This window comes from Eptatretus burgeri, chromosome 2 (assembly GCF_056783735.1).
Source record: "Eptatretus burgeri isolate ZD-2024b chromosome 2, Ebu_testis_v1, whole genome shotgun sequence".
Taxonomy (NCBI): domain Eukaryota; kingdom Metazoa; phylum Chordata; class Myxini; order Myxiniformes; family Myxinidae; genus Eptatretus; species Eptatretus burgeri.
The window spans coordinates 90,959,049-90,979,663 of record NC_140962.1 but is presented as its reverse complement, the minus strand read 5'-3'; the positions used below and the strand labels follow the sequence as shown (position 1 = coordinate 90,979,663).

Sequence of the window (20,615 nt, the reverse complement as noted above, 5' to 3'; positions counted from 1 at the left end):
TGGCTTAAAGGCACAGCATACTGATTCATGTCCTCAATCTAGGAGGATAAAAGTGTCTCCATCTCCATGAAACTTCTCCAAGATATCATTATTTTTGTCTCACCTATGGGGGTCGTGAACTGACTTGAAGCTCGAAAAAGAATTTCTTTGTTCTTTACAATTGTACTTACAGGCGACTCCCTTAAACACAAATTCACACCCAACAGCAACACCGGACTCCATCCACCTTAACACTTTAAATTTAAGCTCCAGAGTGATGCTTTTTCTTGAGACTTTTCGGCATGCCAAGGCTTTTGGCACAATTACCAATATGGTGGCGCACAGTGCATGAAGACACCAATGAGCATGCTGATTGGTTGAGCGTAGACTGCTCTGATATGCGCTCCTATTGGCTGCCAGCGATATCAACACCAACGGTCGAGGCGGTGCATTTAAACTTGTAACTTTTGACTCGCTTGATGGATTTAAAAATATATGTATATTTTTATTTTTAGGTAATTAAAAACTGAATATTGAATTCGTGCAAAGTGGATTCATGCAGTGTGGGGTATATCTGAGTCTGGGAAGTCAGTGTTTCAAACCCTGACCGAGTCGTACAAAGTCTTTAAAAAATGGTACGTGCTGCTTCTTCCTTGCTTTGATGCTCAGCATTTGAAATGATAAAGCATGGACAAATAATGCTGGGAAGGTAATGAATGGCAAACGATCCATTATTTCCCTTGTCAAGAAACTGTGATGGCAGCACCACCGATCTGTAAAGGGAATGGCACATCAAAAATGAAATCTTTTTTTTTTGAACAATTGTTCCCCTTCTCCTTTTATTGTGCTGCTGCTTTTTTATTCACACCTAATCTCTTTCTCATAGCTTGTGTGCTCCATTAACTGCTTTCTCGTGTTTTGTTTGTCTTTACCTACGATATGTCGCAGGTCTACAAGAGCTTCACATTGCTGTTGTTGGGGATGGATTTTTTTCTTTTCTTTTCTTTTTAATGTGCACCCATTGGTCAGACAGCTACTGGACCACAGCCACATCTGTCACTTGACTCCACCCACCATAGCACCCAGACAAAATAATATGTCTACCATGTTGGTTTTATGGTGGGCTTAACACATTCAGCCTGTTGGCCTCTGCTGATAATACACTGTCCGGCTTTGTTGTCAGATTGCGATTGACTTTGCTTGGGTCGAGTGTTGATCACGATGAGGGATCCTGAAAAATCGAATCATATGTCGAATAATAGCAATGTTTAATCAAGCCCGTCAGAATACACAATAATTAAGTGTAACGTTATGTAATCAAGCATTACATTATGTAGGTTCGTAAAAAAAAAATAGCGTTACATAGTTTTTGAAGGGCCCCCATGTTGGGGTTAAACAATTCGTGACAGTGTGGCAAATCAGCTCGTTCTGACATAACCGTGACAGAAGTTGACTGGATGAGAATTGGTGAGTTAATATTTTAATAGCGCAGTAAATGTGTGTTTCCCAATTGCGCTGTTCATCTTTTCAGAGTGCTTTAAATACGCATTTCCCAATCGGCCCGTTACCGAATTTTGTCGCAGGTTGTGACCACATTGTGGTCGTTGTTGTCGTTTATTGATTGTTTTTTATTTATATTTTTCTGCCCATTGCCTAAACTTATCAGTAAACATCAGTTGGATGGCACGGGGTTGAGGGCGCTGTTATTGCGTGCTGCTATGCTGCCAGTCGAGATTCCTGGGGTGCGAGCACTGCAGCAGGCTCTACGAGCAGTCAACGAGTGGACACGGCATCTAGAGAAGCTGCAGGTGACAACATTTACTGCTCCCCCTCGACCCTTCCTTTCCATTGTTTATTACCGTTTTTAACTCAAAAAATGAAACGTGTTGGGTGTAAGACTATTATGCCTCTGCTGACGAAGTCACCAGTGGCATTATGTTTTCGGGTTGTCCGTCCATACATACGTACATCCATGCAAATTTTCTGTTTTTTTCTCTAACTGCTTATCCGATTGACACAAAATTTTCACCATTGGTGTGACTACTCATGTAGGATGTTTTAATAATTATGATGTCATAGGTCATGTGGTGTGGCAGCCATATTGGAAAAAAGGACAAACTTTGGACCTCTGTATGTATCTCTGAAACGTCTCCATGGAAAATAATTGAAACATGGCACATGTGAAGTACTCCCCATGGCAAACTGTGGTTAAAATGTTTTTTTTGTTTTTTTTGGATGATGTCATTGAGGGACTTCATTAAGATTTTATATTTGCATATGTCTTTATCCAATCAGGATGTAAGTTGAGTGTCATCTGGGGCTAAATTTTATGGAGGAAAAAAATATTGATGATGCCATCAGTCATGTGGTTGGGCAGCCATATTGTTTTTAACATAAATTTTAAAAATCATCTCCAAAAGGGCTGACCAAATCGAGGTGAAACCTTACACGTTACAGGTATGATCACCGAGAGTCCAGGAGAAAAACTGGCATTGTACAATGTTTTTTGACTGATGTGTAATTTGAGGGTGCTGAATTCAAATCCATCGGGTGCCACTTCATCACTCTTGGGGAAAATGAGATATTCAAGATGGCGTCCAAGATGTCCGCTCAATACCATTTTTACCTTATTTCAGCCCCAAATAATGATACAATATCAATTTTCTTATCAATTTGTATATTTTTAGGGTCCAAGAATGCAATAAAGTTATTGTTAAGCACGTATCTTTATCTGAAATAAATTTGGCATCGAAGATAGCGGATCAATACATCGCATATCATATCGTGACCCCTGATCATCACTAATTAATTATTTTTCAAAATTGTTTGTACATTGGTGTCATGATTCTAAAGCAAGTTCTGTTTCTTGCTGCACAGGTATTTGGGATTCTGTTCGCAATGATAGAATCTGACTTCTGTTTTTTTTTTTAATATGGCAGCCAAGATGACTACTAAAATAATTTTTGTCCAACCATAGGCTTTTCATTGGACCTGAAACTTGCAATGGTATAACTTTGCAATATTCTAAGTCTTGGCATATAACTGAAATTGAAAGTTTAATATGCAAATCCCAACAACAATTTGAGGCTACATAACCATAAATGTACTTAGGAGTAGTCATTAGGCCTTTGTCATCCAAATAACTTACAACAACTTTGATGTCTTGTAAAATATGTGAAAACAAATGAATATCAAGAGTGCCGGTTAGCTGACTAATTTGCATATAGAGGGATACCCAATAAAGGTTAAAACATCCTGAAAGCACTTCAAAATACACAAACCTGTGATTATGTGATCAAACTAAAAGTTTACGGTCTAGATTTCTTACATCAGGTCAGTCCCTGCATATCTGTAAATTATTTGTCATACAGTCCATCCAGTTCAAAGTCATAAATCATTACAAACGTGATAGTGAGTCCGTGAAAGTAATCAGCACGTGCACTTGGTTCACAATCTTCAGTATCATTACTGTGTAGTATGACTTTAGGCAATATTTTCATCATCTTCATTGGCATCAATTGTTGCTTTTGTTCTTTCATTGTAACATTCATTCTCAGCATGACATGCACAGAAAACGGAACAAGATAATTTGGTAGCAACACAGTTACAACGTGTGGTTGCACAAAGATGAGTGTCTGCGCAGCCACACTTGATCAGTTTCAAGATCCCTTCAGGAACAGGTGACATCTGGAGGCAAAGCCACTGGAAGCAGCAGACTTGACATTTCATCATTTGTCCACTCAAACTGCCTTGGATCCTGACTTGGTGGCCCATCTTCCTGCACAGCTCTCCATTCCATCATCTGATAGTGTGCTCTGCGTACATGCTGTTCAAAGGCTGTTGTTGTTGCAGGTAGTGTTTTCAGTTCAGGGGCTGATGTCGGTCTGTTGGAGGACATTTTAGATGTCCAGACATGAAATCTCAGAGCCGGGATGTTATCAATGTCACATGAGGAATGGCCATTGCAAGCAGCAATAAATCTTGTTACTTCAGTGATGATGTCCTTCATTTCACAATCCTCTTTTCCAAGCTTTTCAAAGCAATATCCTGACTGCGTTGTCTTTATGACCGTGGTCTTTCCAGTACCATAGAGAGAAGCAACTGTATCACATCCTGATAGCACGTGAGCAGCCAACATATTTTTGATGAGACCACTGTGCATCTCAACAGCACCTTTGATGTCCACTGTAGACATTGAGGGACTGGTTCCTACCATGTAACTTTGGCAGGTAAGCTGTTCTGTGAAATAGTAGTGCATTAATAGCACAAAGACATCGGTGTCATCACGGACTACTCTGATACAGTCCATACCCTGTGCAGCAAGAAACAGAACTTACTTTGCAATCATGACATCTGCTTCTTCATGCAGAGTTTTAATGTCTGGTCTGGGGATGACAGCACCACAGAGGATCTGCACAAGTATGGGTTCTCCACCAGTGATGATCAGCTGCCTTCCATTTTGAGGAATAGTGTTGAAGATAGTAGAAAAATTGTGCAACTTATGATACAAGCATCAAATTTGGCATTTCTGTTCTCCAGGGCTTTCTGATCAAATCTGCCCGATTGGCCATTTGAAAATCCAAATTTTGAAAAATTTGAAAAATAAAAAAAACTTCAAAAAAATTTGAAGTCACAGCTGGCTGAAATTCTTGAAGCGCAAGTGAACATCCCAGACAGAGAACCAAGGGGAGATGCAGTCATCATTGATGGCTTAGCACTTATCAATGCCCTACCTCCATGCATTTCAAAGATATTTGATCACTATGCTAAAGAAGACATCATCCCAAAGGTGGAAACCTATGGTGCCAGGTACGAGGGGGTGGACGTAGTGTTTGATGTGTACAAGAAGTCAAGTCTGATGTCCGAGGCAAGGTCGAAAAGGGGGCAAGGAATCAGAAGAAGAGTGACAGGAACCAGGAAGACCCCAAGTAACTGGAGAAGCTTTCTTCGAGATGATAGCAACAAGACTGAGCTGTTTCACTTCCTTGTGGAAAAGATGTGTGAAGCACAGACGACAAGCACAGTCATTGTCACAAAAGGGGAAGATACTATTAGCAACACAAGGAAGTGACTGGATGCTGTGTCTCCATGTTGTCATGAAGAAGCTGACACTCGAATATTTGTACACGCCAGGGATGCAACGACGGATGGTAGCAAGTCCATTATCATTAAGGCTAATGACACGGACGTACTCGTCATAGCAATATCTGTACTGCCATCCTTACAGGAACTAGGTCTTGAGAACATGTGGATTGCCTTTGGCCAAGGAGCCAAGGCGTGATGGATTCCAGTCCATGAGGTAGTTTCTGCAATAGGGCCTGAGAAAGCTAGATGGATCCCATACTTCCATGCGTTCACTGGATGTGACGTCGTGTTTGCCTTCCACGGTAAAGGGAAGAAAACTGCATGGCAGACTTGGAACGTCTTTGATGATGTTTATGAAACATTCACCAATCTCAGCCAGCATCCCACATTGATTCGTGATCTTGACTTTTTTGAAGTTTTTTTTTTTTTCTTTTCAAAATTTGGATTTTTCAAATGGCCAATCAGGCAGATTTGATTAGAACCCCCTGGAGAACAAATGTGCCAAATTTGATGCTTGTATCATCATTTGCACGATTCCTCTCAAAAATTGCTGTTATCTGCCCCACTAGAAGGAGTAACGTATTTTCTGACAGGTACTTACAAGCCAGGTCTATCAACTGTACTTTATTTTCTGTTACTGTCAACACAACTTTCGGAGGTGGCAGTTGCATGTGCAGGGTTAGCTGGTGACAGTGAGTGGTATTTCTTCCTGCTCTTGACATCTTTGATACTACTTCACGGACAATTTTTTTGGCCACCTTTGTCATTGCATCATCATCATCATCATCATCATCATCATCATCATCATCATCATCATCATCATCATCATCATCATCATCATCATCATCATCATCATCATCATCATCATCATCATCATCATCATCATCATCATCATCATCATCATCATCATCATCCTTGAGAAGTCCTGATACCTTGTTATGAAAACCTATCAGGCAAGCCACTCCAGGACTAGAGAGTACCAGAAGGTCAGTACCAAATTGTTCTGACAGAGACTGAATCAACTGTGTCCGTGAAAGGTCATTGCCACCGAGAGATTTGTAGTTTCATGCAGTTCAACAGAGTTCCACATTTTTATGTCATTGTTTGACATTTTGTCCACCAGATTTTCAAAAGCTTTATCCACATGATGTGGTGCTGGGCATTTCTTGCTTTTAGCTGCCTGAATATTGCAGGGGGACATGAAAATGGCTTCACAATCTTTATGGTACTGGGCATCAGCGGCATGTAAATCGCTCACTGCATCTTGCACTCAAAGTCGGACCTGCTGTGCTCGTTCATCATTCCGTTGGTCACGTACATCAAGTATTCCTTGCTTGAAAGTTTTGTCCTCACCACGATTGGCAGTTATGCATTGTACCACACATCTCCATCAATCTGGATGTCGTGGATCCACTTCTGTCTTACATTCTTCACCACAGAATAGGCAGTGCCTCCTAAAGTGAAGAGTTGTGACATCATATCGCTTTATCTTCTTTATTTGGGGCTATTCAGGTGTGGTCTGTTGGCTGTGCTTTGAAACATTTCGCTGTATGTGTGTCTGGTGCACAAGTGGACACTTCTTGTGAAAGTACACAGACCGAGTGCTACTACAGTCATGCAAGCAAGCCTCCAATTGTTCATGGAACTCATCACCTCTGACTCGACTTGCTGCTTTCATGCTTTCTATTCTAACTTGTGTGCCAGTTATACGTGCTGAATTTTCGACACTCCAGCCAAATATTGCTGTAAAGCAGCATGCAGGTGTCTCAGCAGTGGGCATCATTTACATCACCTGAAAATGAAGAAATCAGTTAGTGTCATGTAAAACACCATCACCACAACTACACAATCTCAGTCATTTTTCTTTACACCAAGCCATTGCACCATGCTGCTCCATCAGCTAAGGAAGAACAACAGATTAATTCATTTAACAAGTGATATATGAAAAATTTTCTGAAGCGGTATCATCAAAAATGTATTGATCCACCATCTTGGATGCCAAATTTATTTCAGATAAAGATACATGCTTAATAATACCTTTATTGCATTCCTGGACCCTAAAAACATACAAATTGATTAAAAAATTGTTATTCTCTCATTAGGAGCTGAGATATGGTAAAAATTGTAATGAGCAGACATCTTGGACGCCATTTGAACATCTCATTTTCCCCAAGATTGATGAAGTGGCACCCAGCAGATTTGAATTCAGCACCCTCAAATTACCCAGAATCAGTCAAAAAACATTGTCCGTACCTAAATTCAAGGTTTTCTCATTTTCCACCAGCCCACCATCCATGAGAAACAAAAAGTTGTCCAGCTATGAAATCATAGGTCACATGGTTTTGCAGCGATGATTTTTTTTGAAGAATAAACCTTTAAAATCTTTCTTCTCCAGAATGGCTTGACAGATCGAAGGGAAACTTCACCCACATGTTCCACAAGCCTTTGGGATACCAGGGTGTTCACAAATAATTATTAGGCCACATAGTCTGGTAGCCATATTGGATTGAATGAAAATCTTTTTAAAATTTCATTCTCTTGAACAGCTTCATCAATCGACATAAAACCTCACAGTTGTGATCTAGTTGGCATGGGGGATTTGTGTTTTAAATTTCAACGTGATCAGACGCATGGTCTGGCAGCCAGAATAATTTAATATTTTAAATGTGGGTTCATGGATTTATCTCGAACTTGGTACAAGTATGTATAATGATGTAATAATTTTTGCAGAGGCTTATCAGGTGACGTCGCAATGTCGAGGAGTGCCCTTCTAGTTTTTATTTTTATTTTTCTCTCTCAACTGACATCCGTTCACACTCTTCCCTTCCTTGCATCTACCATGATCCCTAGACCTCAGAGCGTAGTCCTCCACTTCTTGAGTTGGAGCAACTTTTGTCCCGTGGCAAAGCCCTAACATTGCGCCCGGAGTTGCTCGGACAGCTGGAGCACTGCGTACACGATGCACAGGCGTGGTGTCATCGAGCAAGTCGTTGTTTTCTCAGGAAAGGGTCATCTTGCTCATTGTTACAGGTATTTGGTACACCAGACTTTAGTCCTGAATTTTATCTTCACCTTTCTGGGTTCAATGTATAATTACTGTTTCTTCAAATCTTGATGGAATTATTGTTATTTTCTCACAGGTGCTCTGCCCCAAGGATTTCAGTTTGAGTGATGTGAAGCGAAGAGCTGCAGAAGATGCCTTTGAGCGTCTAACCGCAACAGAGATTGCAAGTTTTGCACCTTGATGAAAGGCTCGGTATAGTACGGCTTCATCCTATTGCAGCTAACCCTACTCCCTATCTTTGTCCTTCATAAGGTGGAATGGTACCGCAAAGCAAGTGCACATGAGCTGTCCTCCCTGCGCCAACTACAATCATGCCAAACGGTCAACGTGCCCAAATCCAAAGATTGTTGCGTATGTGCTGATGCAAATGATGGGTGCTCATCATGCTTGCAGTGCCTGCGCTCGTGCCACGTGCGTTGTGCTGCTAGGCTGCGGTACCAACGTGGTGGCAAGCTATTGTGCTCGCTATGTGCAGTGTCTCGTCGACCATCGCTGAAAGTCATTTTGAATCTGCTTACTGGGCTGCGGGTGTGTGGACTTTTTTTCTCTCGATTGTTTAACTTGTTTAGTTTTAAACCTCTGGAAGCTTTATACATGTTGCTGCATTTGAGCCTGGGGAGTAACTTGAAATCATGTCTGGATTCTTCCCGACATCTTTGTTCTTTGTTCCTTTCACATTTCTTTCTACTTTTTCACATTTCTCTTTATTCATTCTTATTTGTGCTTTTTCTTCTCTTTCATCTCTTTTCCTCTCTATTCCTCTCTTTTTAGTTCACGAGTCAGTAAGTGACCACTATATTCGTTATTGGTGTCTGTCTGTCTGTCTGTCTGTCTGTCTGTCCCGAGCATAGCTCTGTGGGTTTTGATCTGATCCTGATAAAATTTTGGTGGGAGGTTTATATCATGATCTAGTTGCGTTTTCCTGAGAATGGGCTTGCTGCGCCTATTATGGATGGAGCCACGCCCAAAAAACATGTGTTTTTAGGGGGTTGCCGGTTTCAAGTTACATCTTCTCTGAGGGGGTTTGTCGAATCTGGCAGGGGTTCCGGTATTTGGTTAGCCCAATGGCACCTGCATAGCCGCACGGAGGTCGATTTTTCATTTTCATCCCAAGGGTCAAGGTCACAAGGTCAGGAACTTAGAAAATGTCAAAAAAATCAATAAATTGGGCATCGAGCTCCTAGGGTTTTTCAACTGTTTCGAATGAAAGTTGGTATGCAAGTAGTGCTCTTCAAGTACTACAACTTTCATCAATTACGTTTTTCCCGATTCCCGCCATAAAAAAATTAAAAAGGCGAACTACATTTAGGATTTCGCAATTCGTGGTCGATTTGTAGTGCTCTTCGATTACTACAACTTTCATCATTTACGTTTTTCCTGATTCCCGCCAGTTTGTCCGTGGCCTGTTTCGAATGAAAGTTGGTACGCAAGTAGTGCTCTTCGAGTACTACAACTTTCATCAATTACGTTTTTCCCGATTCCCGCCATAAAAAAATAAAAAAGGCGAACTACATTTAGGATTTCGCAATTCGTGGTCGATTTGTAGTGCTCTTCGATTACTACAACTTTCATCATTTATGTTTTTCCCGATTCCCGCCAGTTTGCCCGTGGCGTCCCCTCGAAGGTAAAAAAAAAAAGGCGAACCATGTACATTGCTCGTGAACCACCGCCGTTTCCAGACTTGTGTAATCTATCTTTCTAAGGAGAAGTGAATTCTTGCATTAATTTTTTCTGTAAAGCTTACTTGCCTGCACCTGGATGGGTTTGAGGGTAGTGGACTAGCGGCTGAAACCCAAATCCTATCCAGGTTCCTCTTGATGACTCCATCTTTGCTCTTCATTTCTTCAGGTTCCTTCCTGGTCTTCCATTTGATTAAAGATACGCTTAAAATTTAACTTTGCTGTGAAAACAGTTTTATTGATACATCTGTGATGCATTCCCTAATGTAGTTTGCTAACGAGATCGTTTGCTTTTGTTTGTTTGTTTGTTTTGTTAGTTCAAAGAAAATGTGGTAAATGGCTGCTTAACCGTAGTGCCTTGGTGATGCAGAGTTTCAAAATAAAAGTTACTGACTCCATGCAATTTTGAAATTGGATGGTTATAATTGGCATCATAATGAATACTACCACAACTACTAAAACTACTGCAATAATGGCCACAATTATTCCGAACTACCATACTTGTGGGGTTGCTTGGGGAGTTTATGGCCTAATTCTTTCAGGCCTGATGTTCAACTGCAGGTCGTCAAAATTTAGAATTTGTTCTTTGATCTCGCTGATAACTCACTTACTCTTCACAAAAGACTTCATTATTTAACGTCCACCAACTAATATGAGAAGAAAGGTCCTCGGCTTCATGTCCATCTGAAGTATGGTTTGCTTTGTGATGCAATACCATGAATGCGAAGCATCACTCTTTGTAGTCGATCCAATAATCCAACCCAGACAAAACATCTCCAATTAAATTGTATTGCCAATGCATTATCTTGTCAGAATTTGGCTTCAAACTGTGCCTACTTTTATTTGGCTTCAAACTGTACCTACTTTTATTTGGCTTCAAACTGTACCTACTTTTACAAACTGTACCTACTTTTATTTGGCTTCAAACTGTACCTACTTTTACAAACTGTACCTACTTTTATTTGGCTTCAAACTGTGCCTACTTTTATTTGGCTTCAAACTGTACCTACTTTTATTTGGCTTCAAACTGTACCTACTTTTACAAACTGTACCTACTTTTATTTGGCTTCAAACTGTACCTACTTTTATTTGGCTTCAAACTCTACCTACTTTTATTTGGCTTCAAACTGTACCTACTTTTATTTGGCTTCAAACTGTACCTACTTTTATTTGGCTTCAAACTGTACCTACTTTTATTTGGCTTCAAACTGCATCTACTTTTATTTGGCTTCAAACTGTACCTACTTTTATTTAGTTTTACCATCAACCTACTAATGTGAGCAGAAGGGTCCCCTGCTTTGAACTGCTGCATGTTGTCCGGCCTGCCACATTTTGGCATATCCCCAAATCATCACATGGGTATTGTGAGTGACTGTATTTGTGACGCCTTGAGGAAAATAGTCTTGCGTCATTTGTTGTCGTCTTAGTGTCGATTGTTAGCTCATATAGATTTTAGTCTGGTGAGCTTATGCGATCGAGCAGTGTGCGTAGGTGTCAGTCAGTCAGTCAGTAAACACTTCAGTCATTTTCGCTTGAACCAAACACACGATTTTTATGAAACTTGGTCACAAGCTTCATATTTTATGCGTAACATAAGTTTGTTAACCGCATTAAAATCTGCACTCATTAAGGGTGTTTACAGGGGGGTTTTTTTACTCCCCCCCAAAAATAGGTTTTTACTCTCCTCCCAAACTACACACACGATTTCAATGAAACTTGACCACAAGATTCATCACCCGTGATGTACCAAAGTTTTTCAACCGCATCAAAATCTGCACTCATTAAAGGGGTCTACGGGAAGGTTGACCCCCCCCAAAATTGGTATTTGCTCTCTTCTCCAAAACTACACACACAATTTCAATGAAATCAAATGGAAGACCGAGAAGGAATGACCACAACCTTCATCACCCATGATGTACTAAAGTTTGTTCACGGCATTAAAAAAAAAATCAGGGTCCAAGGGAGTCCAGGTGAGCTTCAGCACGCTCGCTCCTATTTTTATATTTTAGCTCCTTTCCTTCAATAAATTATTTATTTCCGAAAGAATGCAGTGCACCTCTTGCCTGCTGCCATTTTCTTGAACGGGCAATCGGATTCCTTTTGAGTCCGTAGAGGGATAAATTATTGTAACTTTATTTAATAAACAGCACGGGATTCACCCCCGTGGGTCCACAGGCCTTCGGCAACCGCTCGACAAGGGGCTGTTAAGGAAATCATGAGCCGCCCCCCTTTTGGGAAAGCGTCCAGTGTGGATGCGGTCGCTGGACTGAGTGGTAAATATTGTGTTCTGTTCCGACTCCTGCCATCTACACAACAATACTTTCAATTGTCAACAAGAATATTTGTTCATAATCCTATATTGAGCAGGCTCACTATTCCACCCATGGCTTTCAGAGCTTGTCTTCTAGTGTAGTGTGATGGTGTTACCGTAATTATATTTATAAAAACACCCACACTAAAATATTTACCTGATGATGAACTTGATGATGAACTATTATTTATGTATTGCAATGTCTTGATTGATATGCAATTAAATGTTGGCCCAACCATTGGGTGGGGATTCTTTACTTCGCGTGTCAGCCCATCTGTCGACCATTACACTTGTATCCATGTTTGCTCAGTCAGCACATTAATTTATATTTGCAACTAAAATACTGTTGGGAATTCGCGCCCGCCGGCGTGCGAACGGCCACGTGACTCGAATCGCGGCACGTCGCCCACCGGACGGACAATTCAGTCGCGACCCTCCGGGAACTATCTCCCGGAGCCAGTCACGGGTGGGCCTTTCGACCTCACCACAATCGTGCCAATCGGCCACCCACGTAGGATAGGGTTGTTCGCCAAACTCGACCTACCTAAGTACCCACGCGGATGGTAAACCGGGCGATCGTACCTCGCCGCAGGTCGACCCGGACACGAGCCGCTTGGGTGGCCCGTTCCGTACTATCGGGATAACCGAGCGGTGTTATCGTCGACCTCGACGATTCAGATTAATTACCGGGATCTTGCACCCGCTACGAACCCTTTACGTGAAGCAGGATGGACAGTCAATGGAGAAAAGACAAAGCGAAACGGGAACAGTTCAACATGCAAGCACTTTATTTACACGACACACGGAGAGCACACATATACAGCCATACAGGAATGAAAAATGCACATATAGCAATTAAAACAATTATGCACAAAAAGCGAATGTAATACGACCGACTAACGCGTACACACGGCAACACTTATACAGTTCTACTTTACAAGACACGGCGCCACAAGATCCATACAAAAACAAAAGAAAAGGCCACCCTCAAAGACAAGGGGGCAGACGGGGCCCATGGGCCTTTATGGCGTGGGACTTGGCAGACCGAACGAGTTCCACGAGACCGTTGCAGGTTACCTGCACCCTCGCGGTGCGATGGTGGGCGAGCTCTCTCCGGCACTCCTTGTACGAACGCGCAGGTCCGCGCGACACAGCTGGCAGAGCGGCACCTCCAGTCCGCGTCCTCTCCGCGACGTCCAGACTCTCCACCGACTGCAAGCTCCAATGAGCGGGTCGCTCTACGGACCGCTTCTCCAAGACCCAGACGGGCAGAAGACCATGAACCGCCGACTGATACTGACACTCTCACCGACCGCCCTGACCTGACCTCCTCTGACCTGACTTCCTGGAGGCGCCTCCGTGCCCCCTTTTATTTTCCCGGCACCCCGCCCCTCCCTTCGCGGCACGCGGGGGGGGGGACATTCCACCAGAGAAATCGGGGTGGGAGTTGAGTTCCAACCGTCATTGTTGTTTACCAGAGAAACTGGGGTGGGAGTTGTTGTTGTTCCCCTTTTGTGTTCGTGGAGATGTTGACGGTTGCTGGCGGAGTGGTGAGGATGGCGTGGTTGTTCAGAGGCAGGTGTGGTTGTTGTGAAGCGGTGTTGTGGTTGGTGGTTGTTGTGTGATGGCGGTTGAGACGTGGTTGGTTCAAAATAAAGATAGAACAGAAAAACGGCTATCTCAAAGCATCGCAGCCCGAATGAATCACATAAAAATCCCTCTAAACAACGGGTTTGGGGCTAACTACACATGTACTTAGAGATATCTCACCTACGGGCCCTTCATGGTGTAATGCGAATTTCCACAGCCGTAACAATACCAACCTTTGGCGGCAGTTCATACCACATTCATCTTATGCCCTTTTCATAATTTTGATGTGTTGCTTGCAATGTCTGTGGAAAATGGTAAACAGTTTTAAGATCAGAACACAAGTCCACCTCTCCCCCATCCTCTTTTTTTTTTCCCCTAAGGTGTGTGTGTGTTATTCTCATCAAGAGAAAATTGCAGAGGCACGGATAAAGAATGAATTTTTATTCAAGACAAAGATTCTGGTCTGTTTTGACGACAGAGTAGTCTTCATCTAAACCACAAAGGATAGAATGGATGAAATCAACAGGACGTTGATTGAGGTATGCTTACTGCCGTCGGAATCAAGGACAATCTGATGTTCCAGGTGTTCGCCCGTTCATGAAGCTCTTTTTGCTCCGATGAAGGGTGAAGTCCAAAACGTCATCTTCTCCTTGCTTCCCACTGTGGTTGGCATACCTCAATCAATGTCCTGTTGATTTTGTCCACTGTTCTACCTGTTTGCCAACACAGATTGATATTAGATTTCACCAGCAAGACTAGTTCTTTATTCTACAAAGGCGACTCTTTATCCATAATGCTGAGCCTTTTTTGTCTTGATCACATTCAGGTGAGTTAGCCTTTGGTATTGTTTTATGATATATAGTTCAGATCTGTGCTGTAGGTGTATTCTATTCATGTGAATGTTGTTTGAAATATGCCATTGTGAACGTCCTTGGATTTTTTTTTTTAACCATCTCCCCCCCCCCCACCCCCTTTCCTACTTGTATGTTGAGCAGGACTTCTCTGTGCGCTTGGCAGAAGGGGAAGCACTGCAAAGCCTTGCAGAGCGGGCAATGGCCTGGCAAGACCGAGTTCGGGATGTTTTGGCGAGCAGCGAGATTTGTAATACTTTGGCAGAGCTATTGGGGACCTGCAGGCGTGGTATTGCAGGCACACGTTCGAGCACTCGCAAGGTAGGACAGGCAGGTCGCTTTTCTTTCTAACATTTACAAGTTGGGTCACCCGATCAATATTGTGTTATTTAGACTTTGTGGTGCGTCACTCCCTTCCTTTGAGGAATAATGGGTGGTGGGGAAGAAATGCCCCAAAAAAAACGTCTGAGCCAAGAAATAGACATTTTACTCCTGCAGCAAAAATTTACTCGGGAGTGCAATAAAACAGTGATCAGCCAAATGGCCTCTTCTTTTCATTGTTTAATTTTGGACAGGATAGTGCGATCACTCGTTAGACTTCTAGTCCCACTGAGACTGAGAATCATTTGCATATTAATTTCTGTTTTGCAAACGGAATATAAATATTTAAATACAATAGGTTCAATTCCTCACAGACAATCAACCTTAGATCTCGGCAGGCACAGTCCAAGCTCGATCAATCCCTCTTCTCCCTCCCCAAAGGAGGCATCCGACTTATGATGCTCGATCGGCCAAAGTGCTATTATTTCTTGTTTTTGCATCAATTTGGTTCAGAATTAAAAAATTTTATTGTGACGTTGACCTCTGTATGAAAATAATGCATCACAGCAAACTTCAGTGAAATTGGGCTGGGGGAGGGAGAGGGGTGTGTGCATGTGTGTGTGTGTGTTGCTTTCAATTCTGTATTAAGGAGTTTAAGTGTTCTACTGTTTTTTAATTTTTCAAAATGACAAATTATTGATTTGCTTTAAAAATTTAGGATGATGTGCCATTTTAAGTTTGTTTCATAAATATTTCATGAGAGCGCTTTTCATAGAAGTTTCGTCATTATGAAAAGACAAACTTTTTCAAAGATTTCATGCATCTATTTTCTCCAGTGGCATCGTATGACATCTTGGAGCAATCCAAAACATGACATTCGATCACACCACGTCAACAGTTTTTGTACCATGTTCATTCTGTCATGTTGGTGTTTTGAGGAAGAAAGCAAACACAAACTAGGCATTGAAAACTCACTTCCCTGTACACCTGTGACAACTATTTTGTACTTTATCAGACGTTTTGAAGATAAAAGATTTAAAATGTACACTTTTTATGCCTCCACTGACGAAGTTGCCAGAGGCATTATATTTTTGGGTTGTCCTACGGACATCCATGCTAATTTTATGTTTTCTCTGCAACCACTTATCCGATTGACCCAAATTTTCACCATAGGTGCGAATGCTCATGCAGAATGTTTTAATTATAATTATGACATCATAAGTCATGTGGTGTGGCAGCCATGTTGGAGAAATGGAAAATCTTTGGACCTCTATCTCCAAAACCACTCCATAGAAATAATTGAAAATTGGCACGTGTGTGTGTGTGTGTGTGTGTGTGTGTGTGTGTGTGTGTGTGTGTGTGTGTGTGTGTGTGTGTGTGTGTGTGTGTGTGTGTGTGTGTGTGTGTGTGTGTGTCCCATAACTCAAAAACCATGAAACTTTGCGCACGTACCAAGGGAACTCCAAGGGAGTGCATGAGTGAAAATTGTTTTTTTGGGGGTTAATTATAACACCCCCTGTGAAGATGATCAACGGCTTTATTTAATTATATCCTTTATTGGGCGCATACTCGGACACCTCACTCTCGATGGGGGTCTTGAGGCATCCTTGGTTACCTCGCTGGGGACAATTCACCATTTTGTTTGGCCTGCTCATTGCTCAACAATGCCTTGAGTTGCAACAGGCCACAATGGTTTATATTTATTTATTTATTTATTTGTATACAATATTGAGTCTCATAAAAGGGCTAACACACAAAACACATAAGAGAAGCAGGAGACAAGAGGGGCAGGAAAGGAAAGCAAAAAACAGTGGGAAACAGAGACAATAGGAGATCTGTGGAAGGGAGAGGGATGGGGCGGTGTACACAGGGTAAACAAGATGGACACTACAGGGACTTTCAGGAAGAAAAACAGGGAATTTGAAGGAGGGGGGCTTGGGGTGCATTAACGGGGGTAGCAAAGATCAAGGTTTTGGATGGGGGAAGATAGGTGGTTTTGAACAGCTGTTTTGAAGACCTGGAGGCAGGTGTGGGATGTGGGATTGAAGACAGTGTGGGAGTTTGTTCTATAGGTGGGGAAAAAAGAGGAATGAAAGAGTGAAGGTGAGCAGGGATTCTTGATTTTGGCAGTTTCACCAGAAGGGGGGTTTTGGTGGACCTTGAGCACCCTGCAGAAATACTTGGGGGGGGCGTGGGGGGACAGAGCAGGGGAGGGGGGGTGCACGGGCAAGGCCTAAGAGGAGATGGTAGAAGACAAAGACCACCGATCTGCCTGTGGTGGGAGAGTGAGGGACCCTAAGACTCAGTTTCATCGCAGGAGATAGCAATGGTCCTAAAAGACTTGGTTTCCACAGCATGAAGCCGATCTAGGTGTGAGGCAGTAGCATCGCCCCCGGAGGGGAGAGCAATACTCCATCAGGCTGGTGCAGATGAAAGCTTCGTATGTCATTTGGAGTTCAGGTGTGCCAAGGAAGGACTTTGCATGACAGAGGATACCCAGTTGGCAACTGCCTTTGAAGGCCAGCTTAGAAACGTGACTTTGCCTGAAAAGATCATGGCAGATACTGGGGCCCAAAAGCTTGAATGTGAAAGGACTTCAAGGGGATTGTTAAGAAAGTAGGGGGGCAGGTTCCAGACTGTCCTTTCGGAGAGACATCTTAAGAGTGTGAGATTTGTCAGGATTAATCAATTAACACATTATAATAAAAGCCATTATTATAACGACACATTGTCCATTCAATAATAAAACAAGAAGACGACGTTGTGCAGAGCGTGATACTTGCAAGATTCATAAAACAAATTTGACCTCAAAAATAATTGGTGGTTGAATTCAGTGACCTGATTTGTAAACCCTCTTCAAATTTCAAGTCAATGGGATGAAAATTGAGGATTTTACAAATACCACCTTAGTTGTTGACCTTTGGCCTATGTTGACCTTTTGACTTAAAAACTCTAAGCTTCTTCCTCATGACAAATTCCACCATGTGGTGAAGTTTCGTGATGATCGGTTTAAAATTGTGACCTGAAGGTGACAGACAGAATAACAAAATCGATGAACCAATATACTTGAAAAGTCTTCGATTTTGCAAGTAATAACAAGAAAAAGAGCAATCAGAGATTGCAGACCCTCGCCAGGACTTGTTTTGTGTGGTGTGTTGTGTGGCATTTGTGTACAGGTGTGTTACGTAATTAATAAGAGACATAATTAGAACTGCCACTTTATAACTGCTGGCAGTGATGACCGGGTACCAAAACGTCCCGCTTTGATGCAACCCTGCTTTGATCGGACACCTGATCCTGACCCATGACTTTTTATTGTATTCAATTGAATTTAGAATGGGATGTAAATGAATTCAATTCAAATAAAATGGAAGACCAAATAGGTGCAGTCCTGCATTGGAGTAATCAGAAGAACCCGAGCAAACAAAAAGAATAGATGAAGTCATCAGGAAGAACCCAGATAGGAATCGCATTTCAGCTGCTACTCCTCTACCCTCAATCCTGTCCAGGCACAGCTAAGTGAACCTTATTTTTAAAAAAATATTTAAAATCCCACATCAAAAAAATCAAATCATTCTGGCTGCCAGACCATGTGTCCGATCATGTTGATTTTTAAAACATGTATTCCCCATCACTACTCAATCACAATTTTGAAGTTTTATGTTAATTGATTAAGCTATTCCAGAGAAAACATTATTTAATATTTTTCTTCAATCCAATATGGCTGCCAAACCACGTGACATCAATTATTCCTGAACAACCTTGTGCATGCATGCCGTGGGGAACATTTATGTGAAGTTTCCCCTCGATCTGTGCATCTGTTTTGGAGAAGAAGATTTTTATACGTTTTAGGGTAAATCCAATATGGCTGCCGAACCATGTGTCCTATCATGTTGAAATTTAATACCTGTATTCCCAATCTCGACGAGATCATAAATGTGAAGTTTCACATCGATCGATTAAGCAGTTTCAGAGAAAATATTCTTTAATATTTTCTTCAATGCAATATGCCTGCCAAATCAGGAATATTTATTATTCCTCAACACTCTTGTACAACCATGGCTTTGGAAACACTTGTCTGAAGATTCTCCTCGATTTTTGTCCAGCCGTTCTGGAGAAGATTTTTTTTATAGTTTTAAGGGTAAATCCAATATGGCTGCCAAACCATGTGACCAATGACATCATATGTGTGAACTTTTTCTTCCTCATGGATTGGCAGTCATACGTGTAAATTTTCGCCTCTATCTATTCAGCCACTTCAGAAGAGTATTTTTAAAGGTTTAAAAAAATTTTTTTTAAACAATATGGCTGCCGAATCACGTGACCGATGACATCATTAATTTTTTTTCTGTGGACCATTTTATCCCTAGATGACCCTCAAAAAAATTCACACTGATCGGATGTGGCGTTCTACATTTGCAATGATGCCGTAACGAGGGCACCTATGATGTCATAAAAATCACATTCCCCATGAGGAGTACTTGCTATGTGCCAAGTTTCAATTTTTTCCTTGGTGCGGTTTCAAAGATACAGAGGTCCAAAGTTTTTTCCGTTTTTCCAATATGGCAACCACACCATGTGACCTATGACATCATAATTATCATGAAAACATTCTACATGAGTAGGCGCACTAATGTTGAAAATTTCATCTTAATCCGACAAGCAGTTGCGGAGAAAAACATGAAAGTTCTGTGCAGACAAACGGACCCAAATGCAATACCATCTCCTTTGGCGAGGGTAATTATGATGTCATAACGAAGACACCTATGATGTCATAAAAAGTCGTACTCATTCCCCATGAGGAGTACTTGCTATGTGCCAAGTTTCAGTTTTTTCCTTGGTGTGGTTTCAGAGATGGAGGTCCAAAGTTTTTCCGTTTTTCCAACATGGCTGCACACTCCGTGACCTATGATGTTATAATGATCATTTAAACATTCTTCATGAGTTTTTGCACCAATGGTGAAAATTTCATCTCAATCTGACAAGCGGTTGCGGAGAAAAACACAAAAGTTCTGTGTGGACAGACAAACAAACGAACCCAAATACTTTACCCTCTCCTTCGACGAGAGTAATTAAAAGCTTCATGGAAAACATATAATTGATACATGTACATGAATCTAAATTCCTGAAATGAATTCTCATCCACTTTCAAGGAATATATTTATTACAATTATTGTTGCGACTGAAAAGTGTATAATCCATTGTGTATAAACTTAAAGTGTATATTTATTTGCCTTTATATAGCTCAGTTTAAATAATATAGTAATGTACATTCTGGCAACGATTGTGAAATAGAAGACGTGTTTACAAGCTCAGCTTATCTGATCAGCTGAAAGAGTTTTGCAACTCTTTTACTGTGGCTCTAAGTGTGTCAGCGTTTCTTTTTTAAGAAACATTCAGCTTCAAAGTTCAATAAATTATCATAACAGTGTATATTTAATGTGCCACCATTAACGAAAATCCAAAAGTTGGATTTCACTCACAGAAGCGATGTTGGATTCCATAACCTTGCTGATGATTCGGAGAAGGCTGATTGGTCTGTAGTTGCAGGGATCCATCTTTGCACCTTTTTTTATGCAGAGTGGTAATGTTTGCTGATTTCCAAGCAGATGGCAGATGACCTTGAGCAAATGAGAGGGTGAATAGAACAGAGAGATGGTGAGAAAGAGCAGCGGAGCAGGTTTTTAGGACATGTGGGCTGATGCCGTCTGGACCGGTTGCAGAATCTGAGTCGT

General features: G+C 41.6%; 1 protein-coding gene across 5 annotated transcripts in view; it reads left to right on the top strand.

Moving 5' to 3' along the window:
- Positions 1-20,615, top strand: part of LOC147032549 (lysine-specific demethylase 5C-like) — a 107,630-nt gene that overhangs the window by 71,960 nt on the left and 15,055 nt on the right. For 3 of the 5 annotated variants that reach the window (XM_085870291.1, XM_085870289.1, XM_085870286.1), the window contains 5 exons: positions 1,646-1,787; positions 7,915-8,094; positions 8,205-8,291; positions 8,381-8,656; positions 14,704-14,889. In XM_085870291.1, coding sequence (XP_085726417.1) covers positions 1,646-1,787; positions 7,915-8,094; positions 8,205-8,291; positions 8,381-8,656; positions 14,704-14,889 — 871 coding nt within the window. The remainder of the gene's footprint in view (positions 1-1,645; positions 1,788-7,914; positions 8,095-8,204; positions 8,292-8,380; positions 8,657-14,703; positions 14,890-20,615) is intronic. The other 2 variants (XM_085870290.1, XM_085870288.1) reach the window with 1 other exon arrangement.